The sequence below is a fragment of the Perna viridis genome, chromosome 2 (assembly GCF_037379345.1).
Source record: "Perna viridis isolate PV_CMFRI_1.1 ecotype Kerala chromosome 2, ASM3737934v1, whole genome shotgun sequence".
In the NCBI taxonomy this organism is placed as follows: domain Eukaryota; kingdom Metazoa; phylum Mollusca; class Bivalvia; order Mytilida; family Mytilidae; genus Perna; species Perna viridis.
Genome location: NC_142446.1, coordinates 10,449,918 through 10,468,942, shown reverse-complemented (window position 1 = coordinate 10,468,942; position 19,025 = coordinate 10,449,918). Strand labels below are relative to the sequence as shown.

The following is a 19,025-nucleotide window of genomic DNA, read 5'->3' as shown; positions in this document are numbered from 1 at the left end:
TGAATACTTTTATCCATGTCAGAATTTGGCTAAACCTAACGGGTTTTGGAGATATATGCAAAAATCTACTGTCTGACCCCTATGTTCAATTTTTAGTAACGGCGGCCATGTTTTTTAACCGATCAAAAATTAAAACGGTCATTTTGTGCATGATACTCTAAGGAACAGTCATTATACGTTTCATGCAAATCTATTCAGCAGTTTCAGAGAAGATGTTTGAAAGAAATTGTTAACGACGACGACGACGGACGCCAAGTGACGGCAATAGCTCACATAGCCCACGGCCAGATGAGCTAAAAAGAACTAGACAGGGAAAACAAACAACAAAGAACATGGAATTACCGAAGTTACAGGTTCACAGAAAAAAAGCTAAATGAGCAACTCGGAATCCACTAAAAACTGGGCGTATGGACCAGTTGCACAGGTACAGTAAGCGCCCTCTACTTTTCTAGTAACATCCGCCGGGTTGCTCATAATGTCACATGCAACGTAGACGAATTAGGAGAAGAAAACTATGACACGGGCTACGCCGTTATATTAATTGTTTTTCACTTTTTAAGCTTAATTTTGAATTTCAACATTTAGCCTTATATACCATTTTAATTTAATTTGTAATCCTTGATATCGTAATAAAGTTATTTTTTATTTGTATTTCTGTTAAAGGGAGGTTCAAACGTGGAAGGCTTTTTAAAAATTATTATAGGTCATATTTTCATTAAAATTAAAAAAAGTTGACCAGGAGGGTTTGAAATTCCATCGAATGAACACAAAATATCATATTTGATGAAGTAAAAAGCCCCGGTCGATAACAACATACATATTCTGAAAGCCAAGTATATTCAATAAAGTTTATTTTACAGAAATAATTGTAAAATACAGAATCATGACCGGAATCGGGTGCCTTAAGGCTAAAAACCACTAATTCCACTTCCCATAGGCTTCTATGCTAATTTCACAATATTCAATGGCTTCTCTGGACTTTACCTTAACTTTAACCTGCAGAGGACTATATATCAGCATGATTCTACATATGTCAGCTCACATTCCTCAGAATGGCATGTGGGGTTAGCAGACTTGCAGTGCAGTACTGGTCACCGGAAGTGAAGGGTCTATAAATAGCATGGGAAATCCCAGTGTTTTCACAAGATAGGGGTATATTTAAAAATCATTATGGAGATTAGGCTTCACATCACAAGAAGCAAAATGCACCTATAAAATGTACAGAAATGTTTTTCCTTTCAGAAACTGTTTAAATTTTTTAAATAAGATGAGAACTTTTTTTCACAGCACTATGAGGAACAGGGGTAATTTCTGCGTAGGACTATTTTTGCCTACGTTCCAAATGCTCATTGGTTGAATTGGTGGTCTGTAACCTAAAGGCTAAAAACCACTAATTCCACTTCCCATAGGCTTCTATGCTAATTTCACAATATTCAATGGCTTCTCTGGACTTTACCTTAACTTTAACCTGCAGAGGACTATATATCAGCATGATTCTACATATGTCAGCTCACAATCCTCAGAATGGCATGTGGGGTTAGCAGACTTGCAGTGCAGTACTGGTCACCGGAAGTGAAGGGTCTATAAATAGCATGGGAAATCCCAGTGTTTTCACAAGATAGGGGTATATTTAAAAATCATTATGGAGATTAGGCTTCACATCACAAGAAGCAAAATGCACCTATAAAATGTACAGAAATGTTTTTCCTTTCAGAAACTGTTTAAATTTTTTAAATAAGATGAGAACTTTTTTTCACAGCACTATGAGGAACAGGGGTAATTTCTGCGTAGGACTATTTTTGCCTACGTTCCAAATGCTCATTGGTTGAATTGGTGGTCTGTAACCTAAAGGCTAAAAACCACTAATTCCACTTCCCATAGGCTTCTATGCTAATTTCACAATATTCAATGGCTTCTCTGGACTTTACCTAAACTTTAATCTGCAGAGGACTATATATCAGCATGATTCTACATATGTCAGCTCACAATCCTCAGAATGGCATGTGGGGTTAGCAGACTTGCAGTGCAGTACTGGTCACCGGAAGTGAAGTGTCTATAAATAGCATGGGAAATCCCGGTGTTTTTACAAGATAGTGGTATATTTAATAATCATTATGGAGATTAGGCTTCACATCACAAGAAGCAAAATGCACCTATAAAATGTACAGAAATGTTTTTCCTTTCAGAAACTGTTTAATTTTTTTAAATGAGATGAGAACTTTTTTCACAGCACAATGAGGAACAGGGGTAATTTCTGCGTAGGACTATTTTTGCCTACGTTCCAAATGCTCATTGGTTGAATTGGTGGTCTGTAACCTAAAGGCTAAAAACCACTAATTCCACTTCCCATAGGCTTCTATGCTAATTTCACAATATTCAATGGCTTCTCTGGACTTTACCTAAACTTTAATCTGCAGAGGACTATATATCAGCATGATTCTACATATGTCAGCTCACAATCCTCAGAATGGCATGTGGGGTTAGCAGACTTGCAGTGCAGTACTGGTCACCGGAAGTGAAGTGTCTATAAATAGCATGGGAAATCCCGGTGTTTTTACAAGATAGTGGTATATTTAATAATCATTATGGAGATTAGGCTTCACATCACAAGAAGCAAAATGCACCTATAAAATGTACAGAAATGTTTTTCCTTTCAGAAACTGTTTAATTTTTTTAAATGAGATGAGAACTTTTTTCACAGCACAATGAGGAACAGGGGTAATTTCTGCGTAGGACTATTTTTGCCTACGTTCCAAATGCTCATTGGTTGAATTGGTGGTCTGTAACCTTAATTGAGTATAAAAATGGGACAATACAGAACGTTAAAACGGAAAACTATGACGATCTACATACGCATTGTAACGAACCGAATGAAATGGATATACATAAAAACGTCACACTAAAAAAAATAAGCACTAAGTATAATCTGGTAATAGTCTAGCAACAATAATGAAAGACATTTAAATTCTTTATTCGATGATATCAGCGTTCGTTTTTAGACTCTAACAATGTTTCTGATATTTTACTGACATCGTTGAAACATCCTTGTATAACCCTATAATCTTTATCAAATGAAACAATATACATCTTAGAAGTAATGGTGACACTCACGATAAAGGATACTACAGACACTGTGAAGTCAGCCTCATATCTTGACCTACACTATTGACCAAACTTTACGACAAACGTGGCGTGATGACTTTTCATTCAGAATTGTCAACTTTCCTTTCATCTGTGGCAACATCCCTTCGGCACCTGCGTGCGGAGTGTTCATGTCACAACTCATACGTTATGCCAGAGCTTGCCGAAACTACGCAGACTTTTTATCGCGCTAGAACTGTAACAAATAGGCTTCTGGAACAGGGTTATGTTGCTACAAGATTGAAGTCATCACTACAGAAGTTTTATGGTCGTCATCATGAACTCGTGGATCGTTATGGTGTATCCATTTGCACCATGAAAACTGATTTATTCAACGGGTCATAGTTTTCGTTTCCTCGTTTGTCTACCCCGGACTTGACTTTTTATGAGCAACTCGGCTGGTATTTCTAGAAAAGCAGAGGACGCTTACCCTACCGGTGCACCTGGTCTATGCTCCTAGTTTTTAGTAGAATCCGAGTTGCTCATTTGCTTTTGTTACTTTGTATTTATTATTTTAGTTACTTTATGTTCTTTGTTGTGTATGTCTGTTTTCCATGTCTGTTCTTTGTCCCTGGATTACATTCTTTTGATTACCGCTATAACCTTGGTTTCCTTGATTACTCTTTCACAATCTTGACCGGATGGTAATTTTTGCAGTCTTTAAAATCGCCGAGATTTCGACTTTGATCCTGGAATTGGTCAAAATGTTTCCTTAATTCCATCAAAATTATAAAACACATAAAGTAACTAAAACAATACATACAAAACACCCATGTGTTCTGTAAGATGATTTCATTCTTTATTAATTTATTTCTTTTGTGTGACTTCCAATATTGCCAGAGCTGGACATCAGAAAACTGATGAAAAAGATGTATTCTGTTTTTCAGACCCAAGTTTGCTCAACTTGCAGAACCGATAGAGCTGTGTAGCGAATAGAGTCGTCACAACTTGAGACGTTTGTATGATATTTAGTTAATGTGACTTGTATCGTTGATTTTATCCTCTATCCTATATAACAACAATCATGTACTGCTATACACCGTGTACTAAGTTTCAACTCTAGATTAAACCACCTGACCACCGAAAGCTTTATTTTTATATAGCTTGGTTGCCCAAAACTAGAATCAAAATCTATAAAAAGAAGGTACGCAATGATAATATACAATAAAAGTTTTGTGAAAGTGTCTTCAAATTCCATTCCGTTTTGGAGAATGAGTTACGGATAAGAGATGGCTACCCCACGTCAGGAATGATTAAGTCCACAATTGCTGATCAATGTGAGTCCTCAAAAACTTCAGACCAAATGTGCACATAAAGATTCAGTGAAACCATCATTCAAATTCATTCAGCGGTGTAGTGGGCAACGGATCCCTGTGTCCCAATATTCAGAATGGCAAAGTCCCTGTTTTGCTATGTGAAACACCCAAATTGATTCAGATCAAAATCTAAAGTAGGAGGTGCATGTAATGGGAATATATAATCAAGATTCCGTGAAAGTTTCATCGAGTCCCATTCTGTGGTGTAGGAGAAGTGACGGATAACAGATGTCCCCTCTTCGAAGCGGAAGGAAAGAATGACTGACACTGTCACTAAATGCAAGTGGGGTATAATAATTTTTAAAAGAATGAAAAGAAATAATCAGAAAGTTTATTTTCAAATGCCTTTCAAATGCTATACGACAATATTATTTACTTTCATTATACTGTACAGGGGCCACACCAAAATAAACCAACTTTTTTCGAAATTATTTTTTTTTTAATTCCTCATAAAAAAATCCCTGTCTGTCAACCAGGAGTTAAATATAGACATTATAATTTAAATTTCTTATTTTATAAAATTATTTATAATGAATTGTCCACTTTGGCTTGCCATAAATCATAAAGTATCAAAATACCATTTTTTTTGGTCAGGTCCACGTCATTGGTGCTTGCACATAATTTTTTTATATATTTACTTATATGTGTGAAGGAAAACAGCCATATGTAAACGGAGTCTATTGGTCGGTTAGCAACAGATTTTTCGAGAACAACACAAGTTTCGACATGAACTAGAGTTACCTCCCGTATCGATGTTTCTCGGGGTTTTTCTTAGGAAATATTGACATAGGTTTCCGAAATAGCGTCCTTGGAGCACTTGCAAATATTTTGGTTTGTTTCTGTAAGTTTTTAGTACCATGGGTTCGAAAAAAGAAGAATTCCAAATAACTGAAGATGAGGTTAAGAAAATAGGAGAAGCACTGAAGGATGAGAAGTTCAGGAAGTTATTTTTGGAGTATGCAGAAGAAATTCAAAATCCAGAAAATAGGGAACTCTATGAAAAAGAAATTTCTATGCTTGAACAGGAAAGAGGAATGAACGTGCAGTTCATACACCCCCAGCCTGGTCATGTCTTGAAAACAAGCGTTGATGGTGATACGAAAGCTTTCATTAACATCTGTCAGAATGACAAAATAGGACAACCAGTTTCTAAGCGTGAAGTTTCAGCTGATGGGAAAAGTGGATTGAATTGGTCAATACCACACTCTCACACTCCACCAAGAGATGATCTTGATAAAGCTGGAAGTAAATGTAGAATATATGATGTTGTATTTCATCCAGATACTTACAGAATGGCATCGTCGAACACTCGGTTTAGGGGGATTGTTGAAGATACTGCTATAGAAGGCATAGAAAAACAGTTCGGTGTTAAGGTTGACAGAAAAAACATGAAGAGACCAAAGCTTAATTATAAAGGAACACCAACTGCAACAGTCATACGATCTAAAGCAAATGATGGAAGCAAGAATTTAGATGATAATGACCCTTTAAAAAACATGCCTTACCCTTATGGTGATAAGACAAGTGCAGAGAAGGCCAAAGAAATGGCAGAAGAAGTGAAAAAGAAAAAACAAATTCAAAATGAAATGGCTGGAAATGCAAAATTAGGAAACAAGAGAGTAAAAATGAATGAGGATAGTACTGTTCCAAAATATACAGTTACCCACAGATCAGACATGGACTTGCAAGAATTTACGAACTCCAGGGACTCTAGACCAAGCACTAGACCAAAGGAGCTTGTTGTTACAATTGAATTACCACTCCTATCTAGTGCTAAACCTGTTGAGCTTGATATATTTGAACAGAAGCTTGCAATGAAATCAAGTGAACCAGCTAAGTACAATTTAGATTTGAACCTACCTTTTCCAGTCGATGATGAAAATGGTTCAGCAAAATTTGACAAAACAAAAAGATGTTTGATTGTTACATTGCCTGTCATACCTGAGGAAGTTCCCAAATTACTGCATTCTGATCCTGAAGCAATAACTGATAACTCAACACAAAAGGAAGATATAGATAAGCCATTAATAGAAGTAATGTCTACAACAGACAATGTTGTTCAATCTAAGAGCAATTTTACTGAAAATGTGAAAGATAAATGTATGTCATCAACATATATTAGCCATTCCCCAAAAGTGTCTTATGATGTTCCGCCATTTGAGTTTTCTCAAGACCATGAAACTGTTACATTTGTGTTGAATGTGAAGAAGATAGTAAGTGATTCAGTGTCAAAACTGTTTCCACTACCCAATGTATGCCATATTAAATTCATGTCCAGAGGATCTGGTGGCTTCCCACTTTACTACAGTTTTCTTGCAAAGTTTTCTGCCCAAAACTGTTTTGTTCCAGAGCACTGTTTTTTTGACATAAGTGAATGTAATGCAGTGCTTTTGCTGCTGAAGGAAAAAGAGAGCAGAGGGTCATGGGAAGACTTCTTAGTTGGTGTAAGCCTTGATGAACTGAAGGTAAATATTCTTCTGAACACAGTATAATGTAGTTAATATTGGCAACATGCTAAAAACTTACCCGTAGACAGGTGCAAAATGTCCATTTGAGTTTTCAGAAATTTTATTTGAAGTGTTTTTCAATGACATTGGGTCTGTGGAAAAGTTTGGTACATTTACATTAAAGTAGGATTACTACAAAATGTATCTACAACACTGTTGATAGTGTGTGAAACTTCCACTGGCCAACTCGTTATAGGCAAATAAGAATTGCAACAGGCTAGTGCTATTGAACACATACTAAGGTGTAAAAAATGTATGTGATGTGCAAGTGATAATTTCCTGACTGATTGAATGAAATTGGACAAAACAGTTATTACTATTTAATTTGTGGGCAGCAACCATTTCATTTTCTGGGTGTTGGGGGGTGCCATTGATTTTTTTTTCTAAGACAAATTTTTTTTTCACCTTTTGCAAACTATTTTTATGCAAATGTAAGGTGGTTATATAATGTACATGTACTGTAGCTAGAAAAAGTTGAGAGTAAAACAATCTTATTTTTATTTTCATTTTATTCTAAAAATATCTTTGGTCATGTTGCATGTATACAAATTGTACATTACCATGACAAGTTACATACATGTATCAACTTCAAACTTTGCTCCAGTTTTTATCACTTTTGCAGATATATATGTACATGTGCATTTGATGTTTGGTACATTGCTTTAACATGAAAAGTTACAGAGTTGGTTTGAATTTGGTTCTTTTATGGGTTTCAGTATGATCCTTGAGTTTTGAAAATTAATGCAGACTCAGTTTTCCACACTTCTCTCATTAGCAAATTATATACATATGCAAATGTACATATACATGTATACAGTTTGCACTCAGTTCTCTTCAACAGATTTTTTCTTCCAGTAGGGAACTTTGAATTTAGAATGCTTTTTCTGTTTATTCTACACTCTGATAAAGGTTTGAGGTAGTACGGAAACCAGTTAAGCTACATGTATATTCAAATTATCAAATACATTTTGTAACAGTACAATGACCGAATATACATGTATGCTAAAAAAGTTTGGTTGATTGCATATATTGTAGAGAGAAAAAAAAAACTGGAAATCACTGGGGAGTCCCTTTTTTCCCTGAAACCTGGACCCCCCACTGTTTACATGTACATGAGTTTAGGTTAAGAATAGAGTTGAATTTACTTGTGCCAGTAAGGTAATGTAATAGACTAAAACAGTTTCTACTGACATATTTTTTACAAAATTTTGAGAAAAAAAATCTCCCCACCCCTTCAATGGATCTGTTGAAAATTTTCCTTGTAAAATATACATTACAATACAGAATAGTCTCTGTTACTCCAACAACTAATCATTACTAGTAGGTATAATCAGAATAGCCAACATTTTCAAATTGAGAATTAGAATTTGTTGTGAAGAACTTACATTTACACTGATAAATCAATGTTCCCCAACTGGTTTGCTCTAGATTACACAAACTAAAAGGTGCTTTAAATGCTACTTTGATTTATAATTATAATTGGAATGTAATGTCAATTACATTTTTGTACACATTTTGTATTTCAATTTTGTATTAATACTAGCAGTACACAACTGCTTCAAAATAAGATATCTGTAGATTGATGCAAGATAATATCCCCCCAAATAAACATCTAATATCCTTGACCTTTAAAGCCATGTGTTTGTCTCATCCAGGTAAGGCTGGCCTTGTTTGATATAATGCTGTAGATTTTAAATGCATTAATTATGCCTCATGACATGTCACTGTTGTGTTTATCTTTAACTGCAGAATATGCAGTAATAAAATTTGATGGCTATCAAATCTGTTATAAGGAGTTACTTGTGTAAAATAGAGGTTAGGAGAAACAGGAAGTTATGAGAAATTTCATCAGCTGATAGGATATTGATTAGTATTTTCTGGAAATATCAGGTTCTTATTGTACAAGGACTGAATTGTATTCTTTTGGAATTGAAAGATACTTCAAGATTACAGGTTAGTTAAAAAAGAACAAAAGAAAATGTTGCAAAAATCTTAGCTAGCATACAATGCAGTTGACACTAGTATAATATCAGGCTTAACTTAAGAGAGGTGCTAGCCTTTTTATTGGGAGTTGTACTACATGTACATGTACACATCTACTGAGAATATGACCTAATGTTTTGTAAGATGTATAATGGGTATTATTTATTTGACTGTATTGTTTATTGCTATAACCTTGGTTCCCTTGATTACTCTTTTAAATGCATGCAATAGTATTTTGCATTGACTAATAGAAATAAATTATCTCTCCATTGCTTTTTCTTAGAATTGTACTTTTGAGACAGAGTCGAATTTATTTGATGAGTTAGAGAAGATAGAAGCAGAGTGTCTTGAAGACAGTACTGACAACAAAACTCTAGAAGTCACAGAAATGACAAGAAAAAAGCTTGCAATTAAAATACAGGTAGTGAATTTATAAATGTGTGTACAGCTAATTGCACAAAGTTTATTTTTATACCCCTGCGCCATAAGAGAGGGGTATACTGTTTTACCTGTGTCCTTCATTCCGTTATTCTGTAACATTTTTTTTCTGTTACATATTTCTCAACTTCTGTTGCAGGGAATGCCAACGATATTTAGCATATTGCTTTTGCATGATGACTTTTACCGTGTCTCACCTTTCGGGGGTCCTTACTTGTCTACTTTCTATTTACGGATCTACTTAGTAATTTTTTAGGTGGTGCATAATGGAAATTATTTCTGCAACTGATTTCTCAGCTTCAATACACAATATTTCAACTGTGGGAAAAACTTGTTAATATAGACTTTTTTCCCTATTTCTGGTAAAGATTATTTGGGGTTAAATGGCAGGTCAGACAGCAAAGAGCAAGGTAGATTTTCACACAGGAGCGTGTTTTTTATAGTTTTATGCTTTTAGAATATTACTGTAAATCCATATCTTGTGCTTGAATTTTCTGTTAATACATTTACTTGCCCCAACTGTTTAAGGTTTGGCCTGTACAGTCATATAATGAAGTATTCTGTAATTATACAACTGCAAAAAAAAATGTGCAGTAAATCCATATTAAGAGATGTTATAGACTTCATACTTCCTCCTGATGATCAGCATTTGACATTTGTGGTCATATCATAATCAAGAAATTTAATTTTCATAATAATGAGAAACTTCCTATTTAACCTTTTATAGCATTAAAATTTTACCACATACATGTACATGTACAAATGTACATACTGTACTCAACTTGTAAAATATAATATTTTGACAGAGAAATACATGTAGATAATTAAATCTGTAACAATGAAGAAGTTGATTTTTCACCTACATGTATTTTCTATTTCGTGGAATTCCAATTTGTTCAATTTTAAGTACTAGAGCTTTTGCAATTTAAAGAGAAGAGTAAAATCTTTTTCTGATACATGTTCTCACTTTTAAATCAATTTCCAGTATGTCTAAACTCTAAAGTTATGTACACTAGTGTATGCAAACTTAGATTGCTCCTGTTGCGCATTGTACTTACAAGAACTAAATTTTCTCATTGAAATTAATCTTCTGCCCCTTTTAGGTATACTTTGTACATATATTTACCTGTCATTTGAAATTGTCAAAATAATTCTTGTTTCTTCTTGTATACTGGTAATAGAAAATAATGTATTACTAAGTATATAAGTAGTCAGTTTGATAGCTTGGGATAGTTGAAAATCTAACATCACACTTTGAGCTTTATTCCACATGTTTATGACTTAGCTATAACATTTGTTAATTTTAAGTGGAATTTAGACGTGGAATTATTCAACTCTATCACAAATGACACTGCCCCATCTTTAGGTTGGTAATGACTTGCTTCATCTCTTAGTTACAGTGAATCTTAAGTACATTTCAAATTATTAGGTTCTTACACAAGTCTATGGATCTGAGATTTCTCACACATATTGGGATGTGCATATTATCATGTTTATGCTCGAAGAAAAATTGTAGAAATGATGACCATTGGAACTTGCATGTAGGCATTTTTCAGGAAAATGTGGTATGATGTGTTGTCCACAACTCCTTAATGACTTGCAGGATTGTAATGAAACTCATTGGAGTGGTACATATAGATTACCATATGGAGATGTGCATATTGTCATGAATTTATGTTTGCGTGGGTTATTAGTCCTGTTAGGGGCAATGTCTAGTTTAATTTTGAAATTTTTATGCCCCTGCAATGATAAGTTGGGGGGCATATTGTTTTACCCCTGTCCGTCTCACTAATTCTGTCCATAATTCTGTCCGTCCCATAAGTTTTCCGCACATTTTTTGTAAACCCTTGAAGATATTGAACTGCTTTTTGGTATGCGAGTCTGTCATGATAAGTTACAAATCAAGTATAAGTTTCATTCTTCTGCGCTGAGTTTTACCAAAATAATGGGCCCTGCACTTAAAAAATTGTATTGAAATAAGTTTTTCCCTTTTTTTTTTTGTAAATGCTTGAAGATATTTGACTGGTTTTTGGTATGTGAGTCTGTCATGATTAGTTATTGATTGAGTTTAAGTTTCGTTCAGCTGTGCTGAGTTTTACTCAAACCACATGTGGGGGCATCATTTGTGTCTCACAGACACAATAACGCATCTGACAAAGTGCTTTTTACAATTATGAGTTATGATGTAGCTGTATGAACCTTAAATGGGGGGGCATCACTTTATCTAATTTTCATTGGATTCCTTATGGATATTTTAGTCAGATTTCAGATATCCCTTGTGGTTTTCATGTTATAAGAGGTCCAAAGGGCCACTCCTGAAAACAAAAATAATTTCAAATTTTGTGATACATTGTATCCAAACCAGTTGTTTTGTCCATAATAGTGAACTATAAGTCCCAATGCTTAAGTGTGTTAAAAACTAATATTGAATTTGACAGCTGTGGTTGTATCATGTTGAACTAAGGTCATAATTAAATGGTTTTATTTATTAATCAATATGGTCCAGTGGAAGAAGTCAAGGTTGAGAACTTTCAGCACCGTTCATTTGACATGTCTCCTATCTCCAGATCATACATTAATTAAAAAATTGAGGAAGAATTTTTCTGGAACTTTTGTACAAAACCTCACTTAATCCTCTGGTGCGTCACAATCTGGAAATCAATACCTGAACAGTTTTTGCAATTCAAATCAGATTTCTTAATTAGCATGTCTGCAAGTCAATAAATGGAGTAATGGCCACTAAAAATTTCGTTTTTTCAATCTAAAACATTTTAATCTACAGTATTATGCTAAAACTGTATGGACTGTAAAGGCTAGTCTTACCTACAAGTGAACAGAAATGAATATATTCTTATTGTTTGTACATGTATGTAGTTGTACATATTTGTCAGCTGTTTGCTACATTGATTTTCTCGATATAGTGATAACTGTGTTAACTTACTCTTATCACACATTTACATGTATTCTTAATCTGAATTATTCGTTTCTTGACTTGATCATTCTATAAAAGCATTCATGACATCTGTTATTAGCTTAATGTAATAATAAGTATCTTCAGTCGTAAGCTGATGAGGAGTCTGTCCATCTGTCTGGAATGTTGATACTTGGTATTTAGCTATATCTAGATGTGTAACAGTTGGATTTTTGATCCAATCAAATGTTTTTTTACTGGATTTTCCAATGAAAAAAATTGTTTATTATCATTTGGGTATGTACATGTATGGTGGCGGATGGCTTGGCGGCTGCTAAACATGTCCATGCAATAATATGAACAGTATAAAGTGGATTCTTTTCAAATTTGGATGTGATATTTTGTGTGACAAAATGAAGGTCTAGTTCAAGTTTTACAAATATTGCATAATCAGTTCTAATTAGTCACCATTTTTGTACCCCACACATTGAAGTTGCAAAGGGCATAATGTTTTTGACCCCTCCATCAGTTTGTCCATCCATCAGTCCATCTTCAGTTTTCTGGACTTTTTTTTTTAAAAAGCTTGCAGATATTGACATAATTTTTGGTACATGTATATATGTTCACCATGATAAGTTACAGGTCAAGTTTATGTTTTGTTCTGATCCGATGATTTTTACTTTGGATTAACTAAAACTCAAAGAAATCACAGTCTGGAGTTGAAACTACCACTCTGAGTAACAGAATTAAGTTAGAAGATAAAGGTCTAAAGCCTGAAAAAACACTCTTATTCTTTTCTTTATCGTGATCCTCCTACTTGTATTTCTCTTACAAACAAATTTACTTGAGTATCCAACATTGGGATGTGTGGGGTATGTGAGCGCGCTCTCTAAGGTTCTTTAATTTTTTTTGCTAAAATAGTGACTTTTACCCTTGTCTGTGCTATAACTTCAAAAAAGATATATTGCAGATTCTTTTCAAATGAAGAAAATAGTTGTTGTCATTGTTAACACAATAAGATCTTTGTTCTCATAAACATCCATAATCAGTATGACAGTATCAAGATATTTTTTTTTTTGGGGGGGGGGGGTTGAAACTGGGGGAGATAGGCACAAATTAATTGTTTGATAAAGCTATCATTATAGCCTAACCTATATTTAAAATGTCACTATAAGGTTAAAGTACCACAAGAACAATGTTCTCCCCAGGCCATTATATCACTGTTTTTTTGCACTGCTATGATTTCTTATCACTGTGCTATCAGTTATTAATTTTAGTTAAAATGCACTATGGGCACTGTGCTATAATATTTGAGGAAGGCCAAAAGAGCTGTGCTATGCCAGTAAGCACTATTTTAAAATAATGGGGGAGAACACTGCAACAAATATATTATCAGTGAAAGTCAACATTTATTTTTGCTTCTAGCTTGAAGAAAGTCAAAAATGTGCCAAGCTTAAAAAAAGCAACTATTTCACATGGCCAAAAGGTGAGCTATTGCCATCACTTGGGGTCTTTTGTTTTGAACAATTTTTTAAAACTTTTCATAGAACTGATGTGGGTATTTTTGATCCGTCGAAAAACAATGCTGCCAAAATTTAGGATAGAACATTGGGATCAGACAGAAGATTTCCCATATATCTTCAAAACCATTATGTTCAGCAAAATTCTGACATGATGAGATCTATCTGTGTTCAAATTAGCAAGGAAATCTGTTAAGTCATGTTAGAGTCATTGTCTTTATAGGCCTTTTACAACGTCTTTTTGCTATTTTTAATGTTATACTTTCAAAAAATTTCTCCTCAGAATCTACCTGACAGAATTCCTTAAAAATTGATTTTATTGTATCTTACATTTCAGCTATAGGAATATTTATCTAAGAAAAGACATTACTGCTTTTACAAAAAATAGATTGTTGATTTTCGAACCAGTGAGCAATTCAGGCTCTTTAGAGCCTCTACTTTATTTTCGAGTAATTGTGAATTTTTTACTAGATTCCTCATGAAAATCCCAGCTTGCATTTTTCAACCAGATTTCAGATATCTCTTACATTCTTAGGTTATAGGGATAGGAGGTATTTTATTAGCACCCTTTAGGCAGAATTTCTATTAACTTTAAATTTAAAATTTTGTGTTATATTGTGTCCAAACCAGGTGGTTTGTCAATAAGGCTGTTAGTCCATATGTTTAAGTGTGTTAAAAACTAATATTGTGTCCACAATTGCCCAAAGTGAACAGAGTTTATCTTGCTGTAGTATCGTGCTGTGCTTGATGAAGCTCTTTTCTTAACTTTCTTAGTGTTTATATAGTTTTTATATACATATTAATGATATTTGTGTGCTGACAAAGGTGACATAATTTGGTCCAAACATGTGGTCTTGTTTCCAAGGATTTCCCCTTGTTTGTACCTTTAGTATCAATACTTATTCTGAAAATGGGTTAAATTTTGCAGAATGCAACAGGTTTGTTTATGACAGAAGTTCAACCATGTCTCCTTATAAGGTTCATAAAAGCTCAATATGAGCAATTTAAATTAAAAAGAATTTGTGGTCAAAGTAATAGTTGGGCTTAAGATCCATCTTCTTATACACAAGGGAATGTTGATACATGTAAAACCCTTTCAAACACTGTGGGCAAAGTTCATTATTTTTTACTTACATGTACAAGGCATTATGGAACCTTTTTATTTTTGTGAACATTATATAATGATCATTCTTTTTTACAGAAGAAAGAACAAAATGAGAATGTGAAAAGAGATGAAAAACAACAAGCAGTTATGGAGGCTGATGATGAGCACGAAGAGGGTGAGGAGTGTCCATTGTCTGCTGATATTAAGGTCATTCATGACAAGGTCATGCCAAATCTACATGGGATCCTCAAACAGAGAACAGTCTCAGAGTCCAGTGAGGACCTGAGTCTCTCTGCAAGTAGTGGATCTGGTAGTCCTGAAAGTCCAAGGGATGAATTCTTCAAGAAGTCTGTTACTTTCAATGAACATGTTGATAAAGCTACTTTCAAAACTAAAGCAGCTGTTTCCTCAATGACTCAGGCACTTAAAAGTAAACGCAGAAGAATGAGAAAGAAGCAGGAAAAAAGAAATCGTAGAAATAGTGGAAGCAGTGAAGGCAGTAGTGATGAACACAGGTACTCAGATGGTGACCATAGTGATAAAGGTGTAGAAAGAATTGAAGAAAATACTCAGGAAGACGAGGAGGAATCTGAAGCACCTGTGAATGAAACAGGAGATGCGTCTATAAGTACATCTGATGGCCCTCAAGGATTACATGAAAAACTTGTACAAGATATCAAGGATAAACTAACTCTTACTGAAAACATGGAAAATGATGATAGTGATGATGAAATAGGCACTGCCTGTGATAACATGATAAATGATTTAGGGGATGTCGTTAGTGAAAGTGTCAATGAAAATATAATCTTGGCAAAAGAAATGATAGAGCTAAATGAGGAGAATACAGTTACTGTTCCAGCCAGCTTAATAAGTAAGCCTTCTGACTTGACCAGTATCATAGGTGATGGTGATTCTATAGTCAAAATCAAGGCTGGTGAGAACACAAGTGGGAATGATTCAGGGGTTGAATGTACTGAAGGAAGTGGTGAAAAGGAAGACAAGTCTGATGTAGACACCATGCTTAGTTGGAATGACAACCTCCAGTCTCAGGAACACCGAACAGAATGTGCTTTTGAATTTACAAACGCTAGCATTTATGACTTAGATGTTGATTAAAAGGATTTGTGTGAATGGTTTATGATATACATGTACATGTTTGGTTGTCAGCCTTTTTATTGTGATATTGTTACTTTTTTTTAATCTGGGGATTTTCGACCCATGGAAAAACATGGCCCCCATTACTGAAAATAGAAGATAGGGGTCAGACAGAAGTTTTTCACATATATCTTCAAAACTGTTGGTCAAATTTTTATGTTAATCTGTTAAGCCATGTTAGATTTATTGACTTTTTCAGTTTTTTTATTCCCCTGCGACAAACAGTCAGGGGGCATATTAATTTACCCCTGTCCGTCCATCCATCTGGATTACACATGATCATGGCTTGTCTGGCTATCTCCTCATACAGTTTTTGAAATACATCTAAAATATTTTACTGGATTTTCATAAAACATGAGGGAAATTGGTGATAGTTAGACCTAGTCATTTTCATCAAAAACCAGGCTAGATGGCTTGTCCTGCTATCTCCTCCTGTAGATCTTGAACTGCATCTAAAATATTTTTCGCAGGATGTTTCTACACATAATGTTGGTTTGCAAGGTTATATGATCTTGATTTTTGTGGAATATTATGGAACTGGGTGATAGTTGCACTTTTGTCAGAAATACACCCAAGTAACAAAGTTCAGGATTTGTTATTGGGGGTATTATAACATACCAAATATTTACTGCATCAATCAACAGTATATAACCTTTCTGAATCTGCAAACCATGTCTTAACACAAAAACACAAAAAAACATGTTCTTTATTTGACAAATCTAGCGAGCGGGGGCATCATTATTGTCTTACAGACACATTTGATTTACTATAAAAAAATCACTATTAACAAATGACGCGGGGGCTCCTGTGACGAACAGGGCCTCTAGTTTTTCACTACTTTTAATGTTATTGCTTTACTTCAGAAACTACTGGATAGAATTAATTGAATTAATTTGGTCTATTTAATTTTTGTTTGTTTTTTTTTAATCAATTTTTGTTTGATTGCTTGTTTTCAATATGTGGATTACTGCAGCCTTATAGCTATAAAAATTGGTATTTGATATACGGGGTACACTGTGTAGTAGGCTTGTTGTATGATACATGTAAAGATGTTATCTGAAACTTGTAAATTAGGAGTGTATGAGGTAACATTGTCAAAGAGTCTTAAACATAGAAATACATTAATAACAAGATATCTTGAAAGAAAAAGACATGATTTACTGTGGAATTTGTTACTGAATCTTTGAATTTTCTTTTTCTGTATTATTTTTTTTAGTTTACTACCAATTATTTAGGGCAGTTAACTCAGTAATGTTTATTGTACTTGCACTTCTTTCTTTTCTGTTTGACATTGACTCCCTTCTATCTTTTTTTTACATTGTTTTGCTTTATTAAAGATGGAAACTTGACCTCTACAAACGTGGAATCCATTATCAAAAATTGAATACTAATATATTGATGTACTTTTGCAAATTAGGTCAATTTAGGCTTGTACAGTTTGATAAGTCCGTTTTCCAATTGCATAGCAATATTGAAAAGTTATGAGAAAATAGTGCCTTCAAATTATCATTTATTTGTTCTCATATTGTATATATACTGATGATAATGGATATGATCATTAGATTTTTCACACACACACACACATATATATATATACACTTTGGTGAAACATGGTTCTGAGTATGTGTTCATTGGCAGTAATGATTGTGTTCTTCAGGTTACTTTTCAAATGGCTTTTTTGTAGGAGTTTATATAAAATGGATATTTTCATATTTTAGTACATTTGAATTGAGCCCTGAAAAAAATCATAATGGAAGATTGTTCAAAAGCCTTGATGTCATGACTTCCAATGGCTTTCTGAACACAATGATTTGTTACTTTATAAATGTTTGATTCTATTAAAATTGAACATGAATACGTCTGCTTGTAATTATCAATTATTTCATTACTTCCCTTTGTTGTAATTTGGTTCTCATAACTGTTTACCAACATTTTCCCTCAACAGTCTCAAAACTAGTTAATGTACATGCATATCTATGTATTCCAAGATGACATACATGTATAAAAACACAAGGCTGTCCTCTGCAAGTCAAGTCAGAAATTATATCATTGTGAATGTACAGGCAAATCCAGACCCCCCAAAAAAACTATTGGTAGATCTCTAGTTGAACTGCAAACATTGTATCAACGATATGCATATTCTTTAAAGAATTTAAATGTAACAATTTCAGAAACTAAAACAGAAAGCATCAAATTTAAGAAACAGAGGCTAGCAGTCAACCTTAAGTTAGATTGTTACTCCCGTAGTGGTATTAATTCAATGTGGGTCCAGAAAAATTTGAAAGATCTTTTGGAGACAATCAGTTCAAGACTATTATCAGAATATAATAGCATTAAAACCTATGATTTTTCAACACTGTATACTTCCATTCCCCATACTCAGTTAAAATCCCGACTTAAAAAAACATATATATCGTTGTTTTTCGGAAGAAGATGGTACACCTAGATACAAATATATAGTTCTTGGTAGAGATCCTCATACTTTGTAAGAAATAATTCCAAATCAGCTTCCAAATATACAGAAGAAGATGCTTCCAAAATGCTGAATTTTTCAATCAACAAAATATTTGTCCAGAGTGGTGGACGCGGTTTTCAACAAACGGTCGGCATTCCAATGGGAACAAATTGTGCTCCTCTACTTGCTGACCTATTCCTTCACTCTAATATTATTAGACTGACTTTATAGCTGATCTGATCCGAAAGAAAGAATATCGTTTAGCTAGATCCTTTAATCTCAATTTCCGCTATAGAGATGACGTATTATCTTTCAACAATCCCAGTTTGGGGATTTGATACATCGCATCTATCCCAAAGAACTTGAGATAAAGGTTACTACAGACACTGTAAATCAGCCTCACATCTTGACTTACACTTAGAAATCGATGGTAAAGGAAAACTATTGACCAAACTTTACGATATACATGATGACTTTTCATTCAGAATTATCAA

At 34.1% G+C, this 19,025-nt stretch overlaps 1 protein-coding gene across 1 annotated transcript; it reads left to right on the top strand.

Moving 5' to 3' along the window:
- Positions 1–5,212: 5,212 nt before the first annotated feature.
- LOC148623599 (protein kintoun-like) lies at positions 5,213–17,931 on the top strand. Its single transcript, XM_088565520.1, has 3 exons — positions 5,213–6,922; positions 9,231–9,368; positions 15,018–17,931. Exons 1-3 carry the CDS (start codon positions 5,315–5,317, stop codon positions 16,035–16,037), a joined length of 2,766 nt encoding a protein of 921 aa, XP_088421646.1. The 5' UTR covers positions 5,213–5,314; the 3' UTR covers positions 16,038–17,931.
- Positions 17,932–19,025: the final 1,094 nt, after the last annotated feature.

Bases quoted from the DNA above. Each gene is read 5' to 3' on its own strand.
- LOC148623599 (XM_088565520.1), top strand. From the start codon at position 5,315: ATGGGTTCGAAAAAAGAAGAATTCCAAATAACTGAAGATGAGGTTAAG. The intron at 6,923-9,230 runs GTAAATATTCTT...GCTTTTTCTTAG, and splicing joins TAAGCCTTGATGAACTGAAG to AATTGTACTTTTGAGACAGA. The intron at 9,369-15,017 runs GTAGTGAATTTA...TCTTTTTTACAG, and splicing joins AGCTTGCAATTAAAATACAG to AAGAAAGAACAAAATGAGAA.